General features: G+C 36.8%; 1 protein-coding gene and 1 long non-coding RNA gene across 2 annotated transcripts in view; both read right to left on the bottom strand.

Moving 5' to 3' along the window:
* The window catches only part of SPATA16 (spermatogenesis associated 16), a 224,464-nt gene extending 210,453 nt beyond the window's left edge, over positions 1 to 14,011 (bottom strand). The window contains exon 1 of the mRNA XM_082394297.1: positions 12,554 to 14,011. Coding sequence (XP_082250423.1) covers positions 12,554 to 13,168 — 615 coding nt within the window. The 5' untranslated portion in view covers positions 13,169 to 14,011. The remainder of the gene's footprint in view (positions 1 to 12,553) is intronic.
* Positions 1 to 20,716, bottom strand: part of LOC309629817 — a 613,218-nt gene that overhangs the window by 221,646 nt on the left and 370,856 nt on the right. The window lies entirely within an intron of this gene.

Raw genomic sequence — 20,716 nt, 5'->3', positions numbered from 1 at the left:
CTTCCTTCCTATCACAGGGGAACAGGTTCCCATGTGTTCAAATCTAACCTTTCCTTCTGTTTCCAGACCCCCATCCTTTCACACTTCCTTGGGGGATCTCACACCTTCAATCATCTTTTCATTACTTTTACTCTCTCTGTCTCTAAGGGCTCTTTCAATATAATCATGTCCAGTGTCCATATCCTTAAAAAAAAGTAAAAATCAGCCCTTCACTCTGTATTCCCTTTGAAATACTGTTCCATTTCTCGTCTTCCATTCGAGGTAAATGTTTTAGACACTGTGCCTACTTCTTCCCTTTCCAAATCTCACCATTGCTTCTGGCAGTTGGCTTTATTGAGAAAGGCTGTGTCTTAGAAGCACGCCCTTGATTACAAGCAATGAAATCAGGCATTAGTTTCAGATGATAGTTTATTCTTTTAACAGAGATCACTGGGATTATATCATATGCTCAATCATATAATGAGTACAAAGACTAATCATGTCCCTGTGAAATTTCAGGGTACAAATTATGCTTGCTTAATTTTAGTCCACATTCTAAATATGGTACATATGAACAAGGTTAGTCTAACTTTTCAGATCCAAGATACTTCATCTCCTGGCTTGCTAAGCTCATGTCCACTCCTATTCTTGCTTTCTAGTTGAGTTGCAGTGATACCCATTAAAATTGTTCTCTTCATAGACCTTTGACAGCCAAAGATGATTTTTCACTCTTAATGCTACCTTTAGAAACTCTGTAACTAGATATTGTCCTAAAGCCTTCAGTCCGTGAGGAGTAACTTCTTAGACGTCTCTCTTAATTAATTTTGTCTCATTATTTCTGAATCTGAGAGGTAGTCTTTTCTTAGCTATTCACGTTTTCCAGGATTCTTTCCTCATCTCTCTTTCTTGTTACACTTCAGGTGGCATCAGGTATGGATGATTCCTCCAAATGTCTATCTTTGGTCATAAACTTTCCTCTGTGCCTCCTACGTGTCTCTAGGCAACAAATGTGCTGCACCAACTGAGCTTGTCACCAGCCTTCACACAAAATACATCCAAAATTGCATTCATCTTCTTCACCTCAGGTTCCTGAGTTGGTGGCACTTTGATACTTAGAAAATGCTTCTTTGTTTCTCAACTGCCACTAAGGTGTGAACATTTTCCTTTCTCCCTCCCTCCCTCTTTATTTCCTCCCTCCCTCCCTCCCTTCCCTCCCTTATTTTGGTTTCTCCTCTTTATACTTACTATTGCTTATCTGGTTCTGCCCTTTACTTTTCTCATCAAGATTGTCATGGTATAACCTGCTAATGGCCTCTAGTCTTTTCCCTCTCAAATCTGCCTCTAAACCAGTGGTTTTCAAATATTTTTGACCAAGATCCATGATAAGAAATACATTTTACATCACAACACGGACACACACACACACACACACACACACACACAGAGCTAGACAGAGAGCAAAATTAATTTATTTCTCTCTCCTCTTCCTAGGTACATTTCTATTTATGGATAGATATAGATATACCTAGGTATATAACAGGATCAAAATTTTCACAGCGTAAAACTTTCCAATATTTCATGAACTCTGATATTTTCTATTGTATGGCTATTCTATTGATACACATTAAACATAATGCTGGTCACAATCCATTAAATTAATTTCATAACCCAGTAATAAGATATAACCCAGAGACTGAGCACTGTTTTTGTTCTCTACATACACTAGAGTGATATAGCAAAAATAAATAAATATGTAATTGACACCATCATTCCCCCACAGTAATGCTTTTGGGAGGCCTCTTGTTATTCACTGAATAATGGCCAAGATCTTGACAAGGTATGCATGGCTCTCTGGCAGCCTGCTAGCTCTTCTAGCTCTATTTCTCCCTATTCTGCCCTGCACTTTCTTCCATAGGAACATTCTACGCATTCCTATTTTACCCTGGAGTTTTCTCTTTCTAGTTCCTTCACACCCTCATCCCCCTGGCCGTTTTCTCCCAAAATCAACACTTGGAGAATAGCAAATAAAATGTCTACTATAAGAACAGTATAGTTATATTATAGATGTAACTGAAGAAAGGATAAAGAGCTATAAGATTGAAATCTTATACTTCCTTGTAGCTCCTGTAGTAACCAGCATAGTGTTGCTAAAGTGTAACTATTCAATATTTTTTTCACTGATTCTCAAGCAATCCTTCTTTTTTTTTTTTTATATCATTACTTCCCTATCCAAGAACCCACTTATTGCCTTAAATACCAATTCCGATTTCCCCTGCCTGGTTTTTAAGACCATCCAGCATCTGGCTCTATCTCTCCACCTTTATTTCATAATAACGCCTTCCTCTGGCCCACCCATCTCTTTGCTGTCCTTATTAGGTTTCATGCATCTTTCCTCAAGTTCTCCATCCTGTTAGCAATGTTTGTCTCCAATATCACACTCATTTTCTGTCCCCTCTACCCACCCGCTTTTCCATTCAGTTATTTTTGAGGTTCATTCAAACCTTTAAATTCACCGCAAATCCTCTCAGCATTTCTGTGAGTACTTAATGCATTTTAATCTTTTTATCTTTAATAGAGAATAATAATAGTTCCCAACTCACTGGGTTACTGTGAGAATTAGAGGTGTTAGTATAGATAAAGTGCCTGCCACCGAGTTCATGCTCATAAATGTGTATCACAAACTCCATCAAACATTCCTATCCTAAAGCTTTGTTCTACACGGCCATTGCACATCACTGAACACTTGATAGATTTCTAATTTCCTTACAGTTATAGAACTTCTCTCTAAAGCTTGAATCTAAGTTTCTTGAGAACCAAATCCCTGTCGTATAATGTGATCTTACCCCAACATCACCCAACAAGTTGACAGAAAGTAGTGAGAAAGTTGTCACTTAATAATTTGTGGTTGATTTCTTAGTAAGACGTATCCCACAAAATCAATGATTAGTTACTCATAGATTAGCAGCATAATTTGAATCATCATCATCATATCCCAAAGCAAGTACTCCAGAAGTTATTTCTGGATATAAAATATATTTTGGTGGCGGACTTCAAGTACATATGAATCCAGTGTTCTCAGTACTCATAACAATTCATTCAAAATAAGGAAACCATACTGAGTGTAATGAAAATTTGGTTCCCCTTTTTTATTACACCCTGCCTATCTAATTCTCTGATAGAAACAGAATCATCTCTCAAGTGGAAAGAAAGTCTTCTCTATTTTAGTGAATGTCAAATGAGGCAACCAAAGTGTTAAACTAGATGATTAAAGAAAAGTTTTCCCCTAACTTTCTTCTAGATCATCTGAATCAAAAGAGTAACCACAACCTTACTCTGTTCTACATTCCTGTGAACAAATTTAAGTGGACCTCATCTGCTCATTACATGCAGAGTCTGTTTGAACATCACACTGTGTTGTGTATGAAAGCTGGAAAGGGGTAGGGGAAAGAGAGAGAGGATTGCTGTTTTAAACTTTATCTGGCTTTGAAAGCCTTGCAAGAAATTTAGAAAGTTGGATAGTGGAAGAGATGTTGGGCAACATTATCCAATATTTGGATACGAGTCATCTTTTTTTTTTTTTTTAATGTGTGTGAACCTCCACATGGAATCATCAAATTGAATTACAGTTTAGGGTTGTGTAAGACTTCAGTGAGTGAGTTGGTTGAGTTTTGATTCACATCAATGTAAACAGAGTTAACTACATTTAAAAATACCCTAAGGTTAACTGTCATTTGAATCCAACCCCTAACGATGACCCGTAAACTATGAAAATGATCCTGATCACTGAAAAGATCTTGCTCGGCTTCCTATAGATTAGTAATTCATTTTTTGTGAGGTCATCACTAATGGCATGAATTTAGAGACACATGCTAACTAACCACTGACTGGTGTTTAGTATCAACCTATTTATTAGTGTTAATAGAAAAGTAGTCATTGAGTTAATTTGCTTTTTAAGTGAATATGAGAAGATTGTTTTAAATGTAAGTTTCCAAAGAGTAAATTTTCACGACAGTGACATTCACATTTTTCTTGATGCTTTGTAATAGCTTTAGAATGTTTATATATTACTTCTCTTAATTCCCTTTAAAAAAGCACACATGGGTTAACATCTATTGTAGGTAATTTTAAAGGAGAAGGATCTTCTATGTGAGCAGTTCTCAACTGTTTTTAGCTGCTCTGGGAACTTAAAAATACCAGAACCCCAAGCATGGTCATTGTCTGAACCTCAGACAATTGTATAAGACTTTCTGAGGGTGGGTTTGGGCACCCCTGTGTGTGTGTGTGTGTGTTTGTGTGTGTGTGTGTATGTTTAATAGCTCCCCTAGGTGATTGTGATTATGTCAAGAATCTAAAGACCTAAATAGACATTTCTCCAAAGAAGATATACAGATTGCCTACAGACACATGAAAGGATGCTCAACATCATTAATCATTAGAGAAATGCAAATCAAAACTACAATGAGATATCATCTCACACCGGTCAGAATGGCCATCATCAAAAAATCTACAAACAATAAGTGCTGGAGAGGGTGTGGAGAAAAGGGAACCCTCTTGCACTGTTGGTGGGAATGTAAATTGATACAGCCACTATGGAGAACAGTACGGAGGTTCCTTAAAAAACTAAAAATAGAACTACCATACGACCCAGCAATCCCACTACTGGGCATATACCCTGAGAAAACCATAATTCAAAAAGAGTCATGTACCAAATGTTCATTGCAGCTCTATTTACAATAGCCAGGACATGGAAGCAACCTAAGTGTCCATCGACAGATGAATGGATAAAGAAGATGTGGCACATATATACAATGGAATATTACTCAGCCATAAAAAGAAACGAAATTGAGTTATTTGTAGTGAGGTGGATGGAGTTAGAGTCTGTCATACAGAGTGAAGTAAGTCAGAAAGAGAAAAACAAATACCGTATGCTAACCCATATACATGGAATCTAAAAAAAAAAAAAAAAAAAAAGTCATGAAGAACATAGGGGCAAGACGAGAATAAAGACGCAGACCTACTAGAGAATGGACTTGAGCATACGGGGAGAGGGAAGGGTAAGCCGGGACAAAGTGAGAGAGTGGAATGGACATATATACACTACCAAATATAAAATAGCTAGCTAGTGGGAAGCAGCTGCATAGCACAGGGAGATCAGCTCAGTGCTTTGTGACCACCTAGAGGGGTGGGATAGGCAGGGTGGGAGGGAGATGCAAGAGGGAGGGGATATGGGGATATATGTATATGTATAACTGATTCACTTTGTTATAAAGCAGAAACTGACACACCATTGTAAAGCAATTATACTCCAATAAAGATGTTAAAACAAAACAAAAAAACAACAAAAAAAAGAATCTACAAGATTTATAATATTTTTATATGAAACGTGATCCTTCTTTCATTTGTAAATGTTATACAAATTATACTATAGTCTTATTTATTGAAAAATTCTCCTCCTCACCTCTTCGCTCCACATTCTACCACAATGGGAAAACTTCTTGAGGGCAGGGACTAAGTTTTATTTATATTTGTCTCATTCCCTGCATCTAGCACTATGTCAGGCTGAAACAGCCAGTGATGTTAGTGGCATTAACATACTTTTTTCTTATAGTGACAAATCCTGCTCTTCTACAGATTAGTTTTATTTAATTAGTGCTTAATTATAGGGCTATATCTAATTTTGTTCTTTTGCCTTTGAGATTGAGAGGAGCATTTGTTTTGTATTTTCCTGCTATGTAAATTTGCTAGCATTTAAGCAACATTTTTTATCATTAAATACTTAGCTATGGTGCCCCTGGATGGAACAAAGAGGGCAACAATCAAGATAAAAACTGAAGTGTTTAATTCTGACCATACAGAGTTCGAGTCAATTTATGTGACAACTAAGAAAAAAATGAACTATTTCTAGCATAACAATTTGTGCATTTAAGTGAAAGCTCATATTTTTTTGTGTGAGAAGCAGTTAAGAATTCAAAATATTGTTTGATTTAGTTCACTGCTTCTGAAAGGGGGGAATAGAGTAAAAAGCAATGAATTATTTTGGTCCCTTGCTTTGACTGAATTTCATATATCATTAAAAGAATACTATACATTTTTAATGTTAATTAAAGGAAAAAGGGGTATGGATTAAAGTGATGATAAACTACTGAATTGGTCAAAATCCTTTGGGGTGCTAAAGTTGTAAGTTAAATACATACTGTACAGGGAAATGAGGAACTTGAGAAACACAGTGACAACTTGAACGTGGATTTAGAGTTCATCATGTTTCCCAACAAGGAGTCCTTTGCGAAAGCACCTTGTGGTTGGCCATTAGTTCTTACCATTCCTGCTTAACAGTGTTCTAAGAGGTTCAGAAAGTTGCTCAAAGTCACACAGCAATTAGGTACCAGAAGCACTATCCAGTACAGATAATCTGACTCCATATTCAGTGCTCTGTCCGTCAGAGCTCTGTATCCTCGTGGCCACCTAGGATTATGTGAGCTAGATACATCGAAGTGCTTACTGCTAATTCGCCAGATGGGCAATGGCAGGTGTTTGCAAACCTACCAGTGGTGTGGCATAAATCTCTGCTATTCAGAGTGGTCCCTGGACCAGCGGCATGGACATCATTTGGGAGCTTATATGAAATGAGGCATCTGGATGCGCTACCACAGACCCCATGCATTTTTAACAATACTCCTGTACAACTTCTATAAACTTTAAAGTATGAAAAGCAAGAGTGTAAAGAATTCCAGATGTGAAATCAAGGCACCTGAATTTGACCTCAGCCCTGCCACAAACTAGCTGGGGCACTTTAAGTAAGTTTTTTAAACTTCTTAGAGCGTCAGTTTTTGTTTGTTTTTGATCTGTGAAATGGGAAAGATAATATCTGTCTTTGAGGGTTGTTGTGATGATTATCTAAATAAATGGGCCTGGACCCCAGCGGGAGTTTAAGAAATGCATACTGAAGCTCTATGCAAATCCACAGATGTGTAAAAAGACAGCTCAGGCATCCAGCGAATTTGGTGAACTCTTGATTTCCTGATTATGTTGGACTAGGAACTATCTCTGTTAGAATCCATTTAAATTAAGCTTTCTGGGATGTCCACATTTTCATGCCCTAGAGATTTGCTACAGAATTATTCTCAGCAGAGCAATTATAGGTGAGGCTGCCCTATAATGAGATATCTTTGCTACTTCATTAAATAAACCCCCTTGGATGGGCTCCAAAATTGACCTGCCTCATAACAAATTCCATTACACTGGAAGTAATCGCATAAGAAGGCCCTGGTGCGGGTTCAGTCGTCCTGGATACCTAATGTTTACCATAAAGGGAATGTGTTCTAGAACAGTGATTCCCAAAAGCTGGTTCTCAGACCAATACTTTACTGATCCAAGGGGCAATGAAAAAAAAAGACAATTTAGTCAACTTTTCATAAAGTTGAATTATAATCTATTTAAAAAATATCCTTCATTCTGAGAGTATGCCCTTTTTTGAGAGTATGCCCTTTCTATTTTCTATCTTTTTGGTGTTCAACTGCTCCATATTTTAATGAAATAATGATGATAATAGATGGTAATTTTTGTAATGTTCTTGTACAATACAGATACAAGGTCAATCCTCTCCCCCTTCCAACTTTTAACTAGAGTTTTAAGGTCCTTGAACTCCCCCAATTCTGAACAATTGTTATAGAAAAAATTGCTTAAAAGGAAATTCTTTCCTATGAAATTAGCAAGGGGCATAGAGCATTTTCCATTGGGGACCAAACTGCACAGTTTTAATTGGAGGGCAAATTTGTCTAGGGTCAGCATCTCACCGGGTGTAATACTCCTCAAACTCCTATGTGTACCAGGACCATTTGGGATCTGTTAAAATGCAGATCCTGATTCTGCAGGTCTGGCACAGTCCAAAGTTCTGTAATTCCAACAAACTCTCACTTAGAGTAGCAAAGGCATAGTGGTTAAGGTGGTGAGCTCTGAACCAGATCACCTTGGTTCAACTACTCCTGTTACTACAACTGCTAGCTGTTGATCCCTGAGCAAGTTACTTAACCTATCTATCCCTTAGTTTTCTCATTAGCAACAGAAGAATAATAATAGTCCCATCTCACATTTTTATTGTGAAAGTGAAATGGAATATTGAACGTAAATATTCCCAGAATGTAAAATACAGTACCTGACACATAGAAAGAGCTCCATAAATGTGAGTTATTACTCTAACTTCACAGATCAGTGACTGGAGCGCCAAGATATTAAAAAAAAATATATTAGCACCTCAAGGTGGAACCCTCAAGGGGTTCCTACATGATGAAATTGGAAGAATTGAAAGTTCCATTTGGTGAGGGATAAGTTGTGGTCTGTCTTCTTTGGCTGGTTCAATGGGATTGTTTGAAGCTGTGAATCTTAAAGGGTGGGTATAGATCTGTTCTAATTCAAAAGGTGGAAGCCTCTCAATTACTAAGATCCTATAAGGTTGAAATTATGGTATGGTTTAGGTTGCATGCCACAAAATTATTAGAACCTTTGCTAACTTATAAATGGCAAGAAAAATACCATTAGTACATTCCCAGACTTTACGTTTTCCTATAGGTCTTTACTTTATTAATAATTATTCTTTTCCGCATGAAAGTACAGCTAGCATGTTTATTAATTAATCTATTCTTACTTTTTGTTGACAGCCAAGCAATTTATTGGGAATAGTGTGTATTGCCTAATATGCCTCATTGGCCCATGAGGCCAATGTCTTACATTTATTTATTTATTTTTTATAGAATCCTTACTATTTTAATAGGGGGTGAATTTATATAGTTGTTCTTTAAAAATTATAGGTAATAGCATCTAGGCATAAAACTGTGATTTAATATGAATTTATGGTTTTTGTCTTCAATTTGTACCTTTTGCCCATCTGGTATGATTTCTGCTGTGATTTCAAACACAAGAGCAAATGATGACTGACTTTTTTTTTTAATTAATTTATTTTGGCTGCGTTGGGTCTTCGTTGCTGCACGCGGGCTTTCTCTAGTTGCGGCGAGTGGGGGCTACTCTTTGTTGTGGTGCGCGGGCTTCTCATTGAGGTGGCTTCTCTTGTTGCGGAGCACGGGCTCTAGGCACACGGGCTTCAGTAGTTGTGGCATGCGGGCTCAGTAGTTGTGGCTCATGGGCTCTAGAGCGCAGGCTCAGTAGTTGTGGCACACGGGCTTACTTGCTCCACGGCATGTGGGATCTTCCCGGACCAGGGCTCGAACCCGTGTCCCCTGCACTGGCAGGCGGATTCTTAACCACTGCGCCACCAGGGAAGTCTGATGACTGATTTTAACAAAGATTGATGAGTTAGTCACAGAGCTAAGGACTAATCTAACCTACTTAACTGGTTCAACTTTATACAGTAAAAAGGAAGCACAGAAAAATAAATTATTTCATCAAGCATATTTAAGTAAATGCTTCCTGTGTTCTAAAATCCTAAAAGATTAAAGTTGACTGCTTTTTGGAAGCTGAACTGTTATCTTCTGAATCACTGCATATCATTTTTATCTTTTTCATTTATAAAATATCAGAAATGTACCTGTCTAGTTTGTGACCATGTTATAAAAACAAAAGGAGTTAATACTTTGTCAAGAGCACAGGGAAACTAATGTATAAGCAGAACATTCTAATGCGTTGATTAGATAAGTTGGAAATTATTGTGTCTATTAATAAATATTCACAAATTTCCGGGGCCTTTCCCCAGTTTTTACTTTCTGTTTCTTTTTTTGGTCTTACCTTTAACCACAACCAGTCTTCTGTATATTTCTACATCTGACTCTGTACCACTCAGTTGCCAAGCATTTTATATGCCTCACAATGCCTCCCATGTAATAATCACTCCATGGGAGAGTTGCTAGTTATCCTTCAATAGCCATACCCATTCTCCCCTTCTTCTTCAGTAATAGGAATAAGAAAAATACGGTTTGCACATTCCCAGACCTTTAAGTTTTCCTATAGGTCTTTACTTTATTAATAATTATTCCTTTCCCCATGAAAGTACAGCTAGAATGTTAGTGACCATGAATGTTAGGGCCATCGGGAATAAAGACCATATTTTTCAGCCTCCCTTGTAGCTTTGTGCAGTCACATGACCAAATTCGGGTCAATAAAAAAAAAAAATGGAAATGGTGTGTGCAGCTTCCCATCAAGTGTGCTCGGAAGGACGCAGGGTGACTCCTTCCTTCCTTTTGCCCTCTTATGGCTGGTTAGAAGGTGGGTGTGATGACACCAACAGGAGCTGGCATTTTGATCAAGAGGTCACAGTTACATCTTGAGGAACAAAATAGAATCTGGTACCTGATGATCATACCATACCAGTGCTTGACTACTTAACATTTATATGAAAACAAACAAACAAAAACTTCTCTCTTGCTTTAGACACAGGTATTTTGGGTTTCTGTCACTTGCAGCCAAATCTAATCCTAACTTCACACTGAAATATTCATTGATGCATTTATCTTTCAGGTGTGATCCTTATCAATATGCCTTGGTCTCTGTCATCCATCCTATCTTAGTCATGTTAGGACCTAAGGAAAAGCAAGAGATGCATTAAGTAATACCTGAGAACCCTTAGTATTGAAGAAGTTAAATTCAAGAGAAGTTAAATTCAGGAGAGGAAAGAGTTAAAGAGGTTAAAAATCTTTTCTATTCCCAGTAACTTTGGTTTATTAAGAGACATTCTAGGTAAAATTTCCAAAGTTAACTCCCAAGGTAATTAGACAAAAGCTAGGCCAGATGTCTAAGCTAAGTTTTGGTCTCCAAATAATTACTTTTGTTAATTACCAGTAATTAGTGTCAGCATCCAACACTTTCCTAAAAACCCTTGAGGGAGGGGGAGGAAGCAGGGAGAGAGAGAGAGGGAGAGGGAATGGGAGAGAGAATGGGAGAGAGAGAGGATGTGTACAGCAGAGTCAGAACACAAGCATTTTCCAGTACAGTTGCACATCTTGGGGTCATTAAAACCTGATTCAAATTTTACAGTTTTGAGCACTGGGTTTTATGGGAAAAGCGGATATTTTCTTCCAGTTACTGCAAATATCTTTTACTTCTACCTAGGCTTAACTTGAAGTTTATGTTCTTTCTTATTTTATGCCTTTTTTTCCCATTGCCAAAATGATTCTTTTCCTTTATCTATAAAATTACACCTTTAGCCCTGCATACCACCCTGCCCCCCGCCCTGCCACCAAATTTCACCTGAAAATAGCCCTAGCAGAAGTGCCCACGGTTCTTCCTGGAGTCTTTACTTAGCTTCCTTTCCCCAGTCAGTGGCTTCTGGTCATTAGCTCAAAGAACAGCAGAGGGTTCTCAGTGGTTTGTGGATAACTTAATTTGGGGGCACTTTTTACGTAGTTCAGAAGTTTACATAGTGCATCACTCTTTGCTTCTTTGTGTAAATGATCCTTTATAAGGACAGAAATATTTATAGATGCATCTGTTTGTGCACTGTCTCACCACTTCATGTCTCTTTGGGCCTCCTTTTTTGTGCCTAGGATTTCTTTTTAAATATTTAGGGGCACCATTGTCTAGTATTGTCCATTAATAATTCATTGTAGATGTAGTCATTTTTAACCTGCAAGTAACAGTGTAAATAATACTTTTAAAATATCCATCACAAACATCTCACATCTGACTCCTGCCCATGCCCCAGGTTCCATGGTGGATCAGTCTCTCCTTTATGCCATCTCTATTTAACTGTTTACTGCTTTCTCTCCCTCACCAATTGTTAGAGGGAGGCACCTTGTCTTAACTCATTTTTTAAATCTCCAGTAGCCACCAGGCATATATAAAATGCCTTGAAATTTTTTTTGTAGTTAATTAAATATGCAGTCACAAATGTTGCCAAGCCAATGGTAGTTCTAGTTACACACTTTGGTCCTTTTATAAGTTCAGTGGGTCATGAGATGGTGCAGTTTTTCCCATGACCTTTTTTGTGTTTTATTGGTGATTCTCACATTTATTTTAGCCCATGGGCTATTTCTTTATGCCAAGATATTGACCAACTTACCTGCTTGCAGAGAGAAAAATAATTATTCATAAAGCTCAGTAGAATGGGAAGGGAAGGGAAGTTTGATGGTAAGGTAAAATGGTGTTGTTTTGTTTTTAATCAGTATTATACATAAATTATCAGCCCATGCTAAAAAGTAAGATGGTTATGTTTAATCATGAAGACTACATATCAAAAGGGGACAATTTGTATATTCATTAACTGCCTATTTCTAGAGGATCTATACTCTACCCACCACCACTGTACTAAAACTTGATGGTTTTTATAGGTATACATCTAAATTACAAAACCAACTGCATTTTAATATATGTTACCCACTGCAGAGTTTGTTAGAGAAAATGCATGAGATGTGCTTTTGGGGTGATTTCTATATGTCAAGTGCACACAAGCATATTAATTTGCAGGCACATCTTATTTATGTAAACTGAGAACTGCATAGTCTTGATATCATTCAATATTTTCACCCCATGATCGCTGTTCATTACAGTATAATCAGAACTGCTCAATGTAATCACAACTTTCCCTTTCACAACTTCCCATCAGCAATCTATGTTTTTTTTAATCCCATACCTCCAATGCTGTTCTGAACTGTCCTGCTGCCACGGCGTATTTCTTTTGTCTGTAGCAAGAGCTGGCATCCTTTAAGGCTACCTGAAGCCATTTGTCAATCTGAGGCAGAAAGCTGAAATTAGGTACACGGAAAGGGTCTACTACTATTTCAGCAGCTTGGCATGTTGGCCGATTGCCAGTGGACATGTAGGACTCTACAAACTCATAGCTCACGTCCTCTTCATCAACGTAGACCAACTTCACCTCCACATCCATGATACTCTTTAAGGGGATTTGAGGCAGAGGCATGGTGATCAATGGGCTGTCAAGTTCTATTACCTTTGCCTGTTTCTTTCCAGCTGGCTTTTCTTCACCTTCTGCCTTCCGTTTAAAGGCCACTTTCTCTAAATCATTGCTTTGTTTTTCTTTGATGCTCTTTGCCATTTTTATTCGCTCAGCTGTGATTTCTACCTGTTTATCTCCACAGCTTTTCTTAATCTCTTGTGGCATTTCCAGGCTGCTGGGTGGGTTTGCTAAGGTGGACATTTTCTTGCTTGTGTTTATCTTTGGAACAAGTTGATCAGGATAGACCCTATCTACTGTATTCTCCAAACTCCTACTGCTTCCTGAATCCATTGATTTCCCCTTGAAACACCTGTAGGGGTGAGAAGAAGACAAATAATTACAACAAAATTTTGAAATTCCAGTGGCTTTAATTTAGTCAGACTATAGTCAAATTCATTGAAAACACTTTTAAATTCATTATAGGTATTTATCCCCTTAAAGTAAAACTGTATGTACATCATCTGCTGACTGTTTTACTAGAGAAGTATATGTTTCAGTCTCAAAATTCACCAAGAATTTGTTGAAAACACATTTAGACAGTGTCTTTAAAAAATAACCATCTATAGCTGAATAACGTTGAATGAACATTTTTATGGGGTGCCCAAACTTATTGAATAGGAAAAGCTTATACATAGCCACTGAGGACAAAAAAGGACCAAAAAAAAAATCTATCTCAATATTAATTTCCTCAGGAAGGCAGGTGGTCTAGAACTCATTATAAAATATACTGTTAACCTGCATAATAGACTTGGGAGTCTAAAGAAACCACAGCTGCTTCCTCTGAAAGGAAATGTTCCAGAAGTGTTATGAGCACAATGTTTCCTCAACTTGTTTCTTCTATTAGGAATGGGAATCTCAAGTTTAAACAGCTTTAAAGGTAACTATTATTCAGAACGGACTTGAAAGCAGAAGAACATGGCCTTCACCTTCTCATTAAATATGGAGTCACATATTCATCTTCAGTCTACTTTATTCATATTTTTGTAGCAATGGTATCAATATTGTATTATATGAAGATGAGGCATTTTCCTAAATCACTAATGTTCAAAAAATATAACTAACAGTCTTTTGACTTAAAGGTTTCTGCATACCATTTCTGCTTCTAGATTAGTTTCAAAATATAAAATGTGTTAAGACCTATTTTTAAGACTCTTTCACCTATCATATCCTGTCCTGGAAACAACTCTGTAGGATAAATAGGAGTAAGGACCACATTTTTCAAAGAAACTAAGGAATAGAGAGGGTAATTTGCTTGTCAAAGTTACACTGTTGGTCATTAGCAGAACCTGGATTGCTATTTCCTCCCTGGGACTTCTACTCACTAACTCCTAGTTTGGGGTACTTCCTCTAAAGCATGCTGTTCTTTAGGATAGCTAATAGGAAACTCACATCAGAACACAAAGAAAAGAGAAAATGCAAGAAAGAAGGGCAGAGTATTACAATAAGATAATAATGAGATAAAAGCTAACATTCTTGCTTCTTTTCATCTACTACAGGGACAATGCCTGACTCAAGATAAAGTCTTGACTAGCTTCTCAAATCTTATGATTTTGTTAATGATGTTGATTATTTTCATTTGTTTGCTTGAAAGACTGGTTTGCCCCAGAAAACCTTTAAAAGACCCTGAAATTTGACACAGTAATTCTTAAGGAAAGTACAGGAAGATACTAAACTGTATGTATGACTATAACTTTTGAGGCACTTTCCTCCTCCCTACCACTGTACTTGTGTCATCAGAAAAAGGTTTAGGTCAAACGTGGACGTATTGAAACATCTACTATTATGATCCAAATTATCTCATACGAAAGATCGCATTCCAAATAATTTTAATAACAGCTGTCTTGGATGTTAATTCGCAAAAGTTGAATACTAGAAAAATATTTCCCCAGTGATTTATAATGATGTATTAGAGTTTTGTGTCTATGGGGGGGAAGACACCTAAAAGATTAAAAATTTTGCCAGTCTGTGTTATGCTCAGTATTGAAGGAGATAGCCATGACTGGTCATCATGAGACCCATTACCACAGCTTTACTTCGGGAAAGATCCTGTTTTCTTTTCCTCTCTTGGATTCATTGCTGGCATCCAATATATCTTTTGGACCACTAGTGTGGCTACTCAGTGTGGTGAGGAAAATACTGTCTACCATAACTCTATCTTATGTTTGCCCTTTTATGCCACATATGGTTTAGTTTGAGAAAAGTTAGCTTCAGTCCCTGAATTAAGATCTCCAGTGGATGGACACATTTATACTGATAAGTTTCAGTAGCAGAGATGCAGAAATGGAAGTAGCACAACTCCAGTGCCCCACATGCATTGTATAATTCTTTTAAGCATCATGTGAAATTTTTAGTAAATTTATATACTGCAGTGTGGCTAAGTTCCAAATAAAGCTTGATACTTATGAATACTATAGAAATTACATTTGTGTTCCCCTCTTTGTCAAATACTATCTGCAATGCAAAAGAGATGTGAAGCACTTGAGACTTGTTTAAAGCTCAAAATATCTGATTTTAAGGATCTCTGATTCATATTTGTTCTTACAATCAGCTTCGAAAATACAAACAGGAAATGTCGGTGAGCTATTTCAAAATTTTCATAGTATCTCCCACGTATCTTTTCTAAACTCTCTCCCTACTTCAAGCAGCAGTAGCTAAAATGTGTCAGAATATCTGTAGTTGGTTGTAGTTAGTAACAGATTTAACATCTACAGCGGCATTACCTCTCTCTTTTGTATTTATTTCGTATCTCTTGAACACATAAACTTATCTTTACAACCACTTCTTGTAGAAGGTAATTTTTTTTTTCTCTCACTCTCTCTCTCCCTCTTCCCCTCCACCTCCCTCCCTCCCTCCCTCTGCCTCTTTTCCTTCAAATTCCCCTAGTCCAATCTTCCTGTCAGTTGTCTGCACCCCCATCCCAACTTGGCGCCTTTTTACTTTGCAAGAAAGAAAGTTTTATTGTTTTTAAGAAACAGGCTTCTGGGTATTTCTTCATTAGTCCTTAAACCTCTCTATAGAAATCATAATTTTGTTCTTCAGTGCAGTTTTTTACAAGAAACAATAATAGAGGGGCAAAAAGTTTACACTGTATATATAGAGCAATCAGAGGAAAAACATTTGTAACATTTTCAAACATCTGGAAGAGCAAGTATTCCAAATTTGTCCAAGAAACACATAATTCAGGTCCCCACAAAAACCCAGAATAAATACCCTAATGTCTAAAAGCGGTGTAAATGTACAGGCTGAAAAAGCATGGACAAACCCAACCAATATTTTTCAGTGTTGTTCCAAACAGGGTGACTTCAGCTTCAGATTTAGAGCCTGTTCTTTATAAAACTTGTTGCATGTCTACAGAATAGTTATGAAACTGCTCACTTACAGCTTTTTAAAAAAAATATACAACTCCATTTAAATAATTTGGAATTTAAGGCCTTTCACCAGCTAGCCCAATATGTGTTTCCAGACTTATTTAGCACACCTTCTGTAAACTGCTCTGAAGTCAAGGGGAACTTCTTGTTACTTCCAAAAAGATACTTATTTCCAGTCTGTCTGCTAAGAATTCGCCATCTACCTGTTCTCACCTCATTCTACCTGTCCAAACCTAGCCAGAAGTTATCCGCCTCTCCCTCCTCAGAATACTGACGTCATTTATAGTCCTATTTTCTACATTGCAATTATGCGTGAATGACTTATTTCTTCCACTAAGCTCCCTAAAAGTAGAAATGTGCTTTACTTATCTTGACATTAGTTCAGTGCTTTGCATAGAGTAGACATTCAGTAGATGTTGATCAATATGGATGCTGTGAATCAAAGGCTAATTTAAACATTTTAAGAGAAACAAAATTGGATTTTTTTTAAAGGTATGGTTTTGTAACTTTGTGAGAGGTGTTTCGCTAGATTTTGTTTGGTTTTGTTTTAAATTTGGTCCTGGGTAAAGTACATTTTCTTCTTTGATAGTTCAAGTGAATCATCTACCACTAGATTTAAACTATCAACCTCTTCATTTTCTTTCTTTTTTTTTTTTTTTAGTTGTCAAGTTGATTAACATGACATTAGTCAGTGTTCCTGAGGCACTGAGTTACACTTTAATCATTACTTCAATAAAAATACATTTAGAGAAAACTATTAGACAATCATTATGTATGTCAAAGAAGTATTCACTGATAACATTCTGTAAAAATGCCCATTCTTTCATTTAGAAGACTGTAAGATTGATTTCCTCATAGAGGCATGCCTTAAGAAAAGATCTCCAGCAAATATTGATATGAAACAGAACAATCTTGAAAGTTTTATAATAAATACAGGTACTAGAAACAAGGAGAGGTTAATGTTCAATCATTTCCAAGGGGTAACCGTTAAAAATTTATTCAGTGGATTTTCAACACATTTATTTTTTTCTACAAGCATTTCATTAAGCATTCTGTTTTATGTGGGAGATTCTATCACTTCATAGATACAATCAGTGGTTTACATGGCTATTAGAAAAACAAATTATTTATTAGCATTTTGATTGAAATAGGCAGCTCAAACATGGGCAATCCAGTAAAAGAGAATCCTTAAAAATTTGCTCTTTGAAACATTCAACATCACAGTTGCTATGGTTTTGTTTCTTAAAAAAAAAGAAAAGATCTAATTTTAACTTGCTGTTAAATGTAACCAGAGAGACATTATAAGGAAAAACATCTTGCTTGTTAGTCCACTAGTACACCTTGATATTTTAAAAAACACACTACAAAAGATTTTTTTTGATCCAATAATTAATTATTGGACACCTACCAAGAGAAATGTACTGTGCTATGTGTTATAAAGGAAACTAAGGATGACCAAGACAGTGTTCTTGGCATTCTAGAGCTCATAGCTGGGAGTAAAGGTGTAGGATGGGGAGAGGGATGTACAGATAAATAACTTTATACAGAGGAGACATTCTCTTACAAGACTGTGAACTGCTGGAGGGGCAGAAATGTATCACAATCTTTTTTCTATACTGATGTTTAGTTCCTTCAGAGCCTGGAACATAGTGGGTCCTCAATACACATTTGTTATTCATATGAGTGCATGGTTGATGTGAGTAGTATGGTAGCAATAATGAACATGCTTCTGTGGGAACATGGGACTGATGGAGTTTAAGAGATTTGCTTTTGAGAGGAGGGAGAATGAGAGGCATCCCTATACAGGCGATTTTTCTTCTTTTTTATCCGGGTAACCATAAGGAATAGTTCACCATTATCAGAAGGGAGAGTGAATTGGGCTCATGATGCTTATTAAGAAATACAAAATAAAACATACTGTGTAGTGTTATATGAATAATAATAGCAGCCAACAGGTACTCCCAGTGTACAAAGTTATCTCACAGGACTATTCCACTTGTTTCTCACAGCAACTCTTTTGCATAAATATTATTACCCTTATTTTACTAATGAGGAAAGCAAGAGGTTAAACAACTTGAGGGATCGCCAAGAGAATCTACCAGACCTAAGACTTGAACTTGGGACATTCGATGTCAAATTCCATAGCTTTTGGACCATAGGATAATAAATTCCTCTGCATTTCACCATCATTGATTGGGATTTATACTTTCCCTACCTTAGAAAACATTTTTAAAAGTTTAGTAACTAGGTATTCAATTTTACTGCTATTTTATTGGGTAGGATTCTTTTCAAAATGGTAACAAAATGAACTGGCAATTTTTGGTTAACAAGTATATGAACCAAATTTGTTGAGAAACACATTAGAATTTAGTTGTTTTTTCATAAGATCTTTAGTTGCAAGTGTAAGGATGGTCCTGTTGTATTCCAGAAGTCATTAAATTGAGAAAAAAAATAATGTGGACATTACACTTCCACACTGAGTGGATTCCAGGGATTTCAAACTTGAAATTGCCAAACCATTTGCTGATCACCAAGTCACCAAATGGGAATAATGGCATCAAAGCAACTGTGCTTCTTTGTACCTGGTACACTGTGAACATTTGCTGTGTTGCATCAGAGAGAGCATTAGAAAGGTGCCTTCACTGTGGTATTACATAGTGGAAAGAGCATCCAGTTTGGAGATGCAAGAAAGGTTTGAATTCTAGATTTATTACTTATGAACTGTGTGCTCTAGGAGAAGTTATTCAACCTCTCTAAATGTTATTTTCCTCCTCTGGAAACGGGAATGATTGGATACAGGAGAATCACGTGAGAATCAAAAAAGATAATTTATGTAATATGTAATACTCCCAGAAATTCAAAATTGTGTACCCCACTGTTTATGTGACATCTCTACTTGGATTGTCTAATATGTGTCTTAAAACTAACAAGCCCAAAACAGGTTTCTTAAATCTCATCTCATCTTAAGTTGCCCATCTCCTAGTGTTCCCCATTCCAGTACATGCCCTCACATCCATTGGCCAGGACAGAACTTTACAAGTTTTCTTTAATTCCTCTCTTTTACTTAACTCCAATCCATCATGAGGTCCTACTGACTCTTTCTTTCAAAGGTCCACCTCTTTCCATATTCATGATGATACCCTCTAGGCCCCATGATCTCCTGCCTAGACTATTGCAATTGTTTTCTCACACACAGCAGCCCAAGTCGTCCTTTTAAATGAAAATCAGATCCCACCATGTTCTTGCTTAAGACCTTTAAATGGCTGCCCACAACACCTAGAATAGAATACAAATACCTTATACCCCTACACCCTCTGAAAATTCATCATGTATTTCCTCCCTTGTCTACTGTGTTCCAGCCACCTGGCTTTTATTCTGTTCTGGTAATTTAACAAGTTCATTCCCACCTTGGAGCCTTTGCACTAGTTGGTCTAGAGTGTTCTCTTCACTGTTTTTCATGTTATTCAGATCGTAACTTAAATGTCTGTTCCTAAAGAAACCTTCTCTAATGAATTAAAGTAACCACCCCCAGTCATATATCTATTTTAAATCTCACCATACCACTATCACAGATATATTTACTCATATGTATATGTGTGTGTGTGTGTGTGTGTGTGTGTGTGTATATATTTCATTCATATATACCTTTTTTCCAACAGAATATAAGCTCCCTGAGAGAATGAACCTTGTATGCTAATTCACTGCTATATATTCAGAATGTGCTAGACACAGAGTAAGCACACAGTTAATATTTTTTAACTGGACAAACAGATGACTGTATATTATTTTATTGTACATTTATTGAGAAATTCAAAATTACCTCTTTTTTCCTGCTGTACCATATTACAGAAACTTAGACAGTTTAGTTGGGAGTCACCTAAATATAAGCTAGCTTTTTACAAATTGACTTCACTATGGAATGCTTCTCCAGACACTGTGGCATCCTTATTCTGTCTTTTGTTTTGTTTTGTTTTGTTTTGTTTTTCCTATTTTTATTGTTTGCTACTCTCATTCAACAATATTTATGATGTGCCTACCCTGGCCTCTTTTACTTTAGTCTTTGTTGAGAAATAAATAATTTCCCTGATTCTTTGTTGACATAAAGTGTGGTTCATTCAGAAACAAAAGCATCAGAAAAATCAGACCATTTTGGGGAAGTGATAATGATACAACTTGCTATCTTTACAAGTGTGGTCCATGAGGACACAACTGTACTTCTCAAAAATCCTTAATCTAATTTGATTGTAGAAACAATAACTCATTTGGTGTGGGAGGAATATGAGGGTAGGGCAAGTCATGTTTCAATGTACTTCAGAGACCTTTGGCTACATTTCTTCTTGAAACACAAATGCAATCAGCCTGCCAAATTCATTGGCATCCTGAGAGAAAGTTCTGTTTCTTTGCAAACACTGTTCTATCCTTCTATAAAAGTAATCCAAGTTTCTATTTACTTAAGAGGCTGAGACTGTAC

The sequence above is a fragment of the Balaenoptera borealis genome (assembly GCF_965194805.1).
Source record: "Balaenoptera borealis genome assembly, chromosome: 5".
In the NCBI taxonomy this organism is placed as follows: domain Eukaryota; kingdom Metazoa; phylum Chordata; class Mammalia; order Artiodactyla; family Balaenopteridae; genus Balaenoptera; species Balaenoptera borealis.
This window is presented reverse-complemented; position numbering and strand designations above follow the sequence as displayed.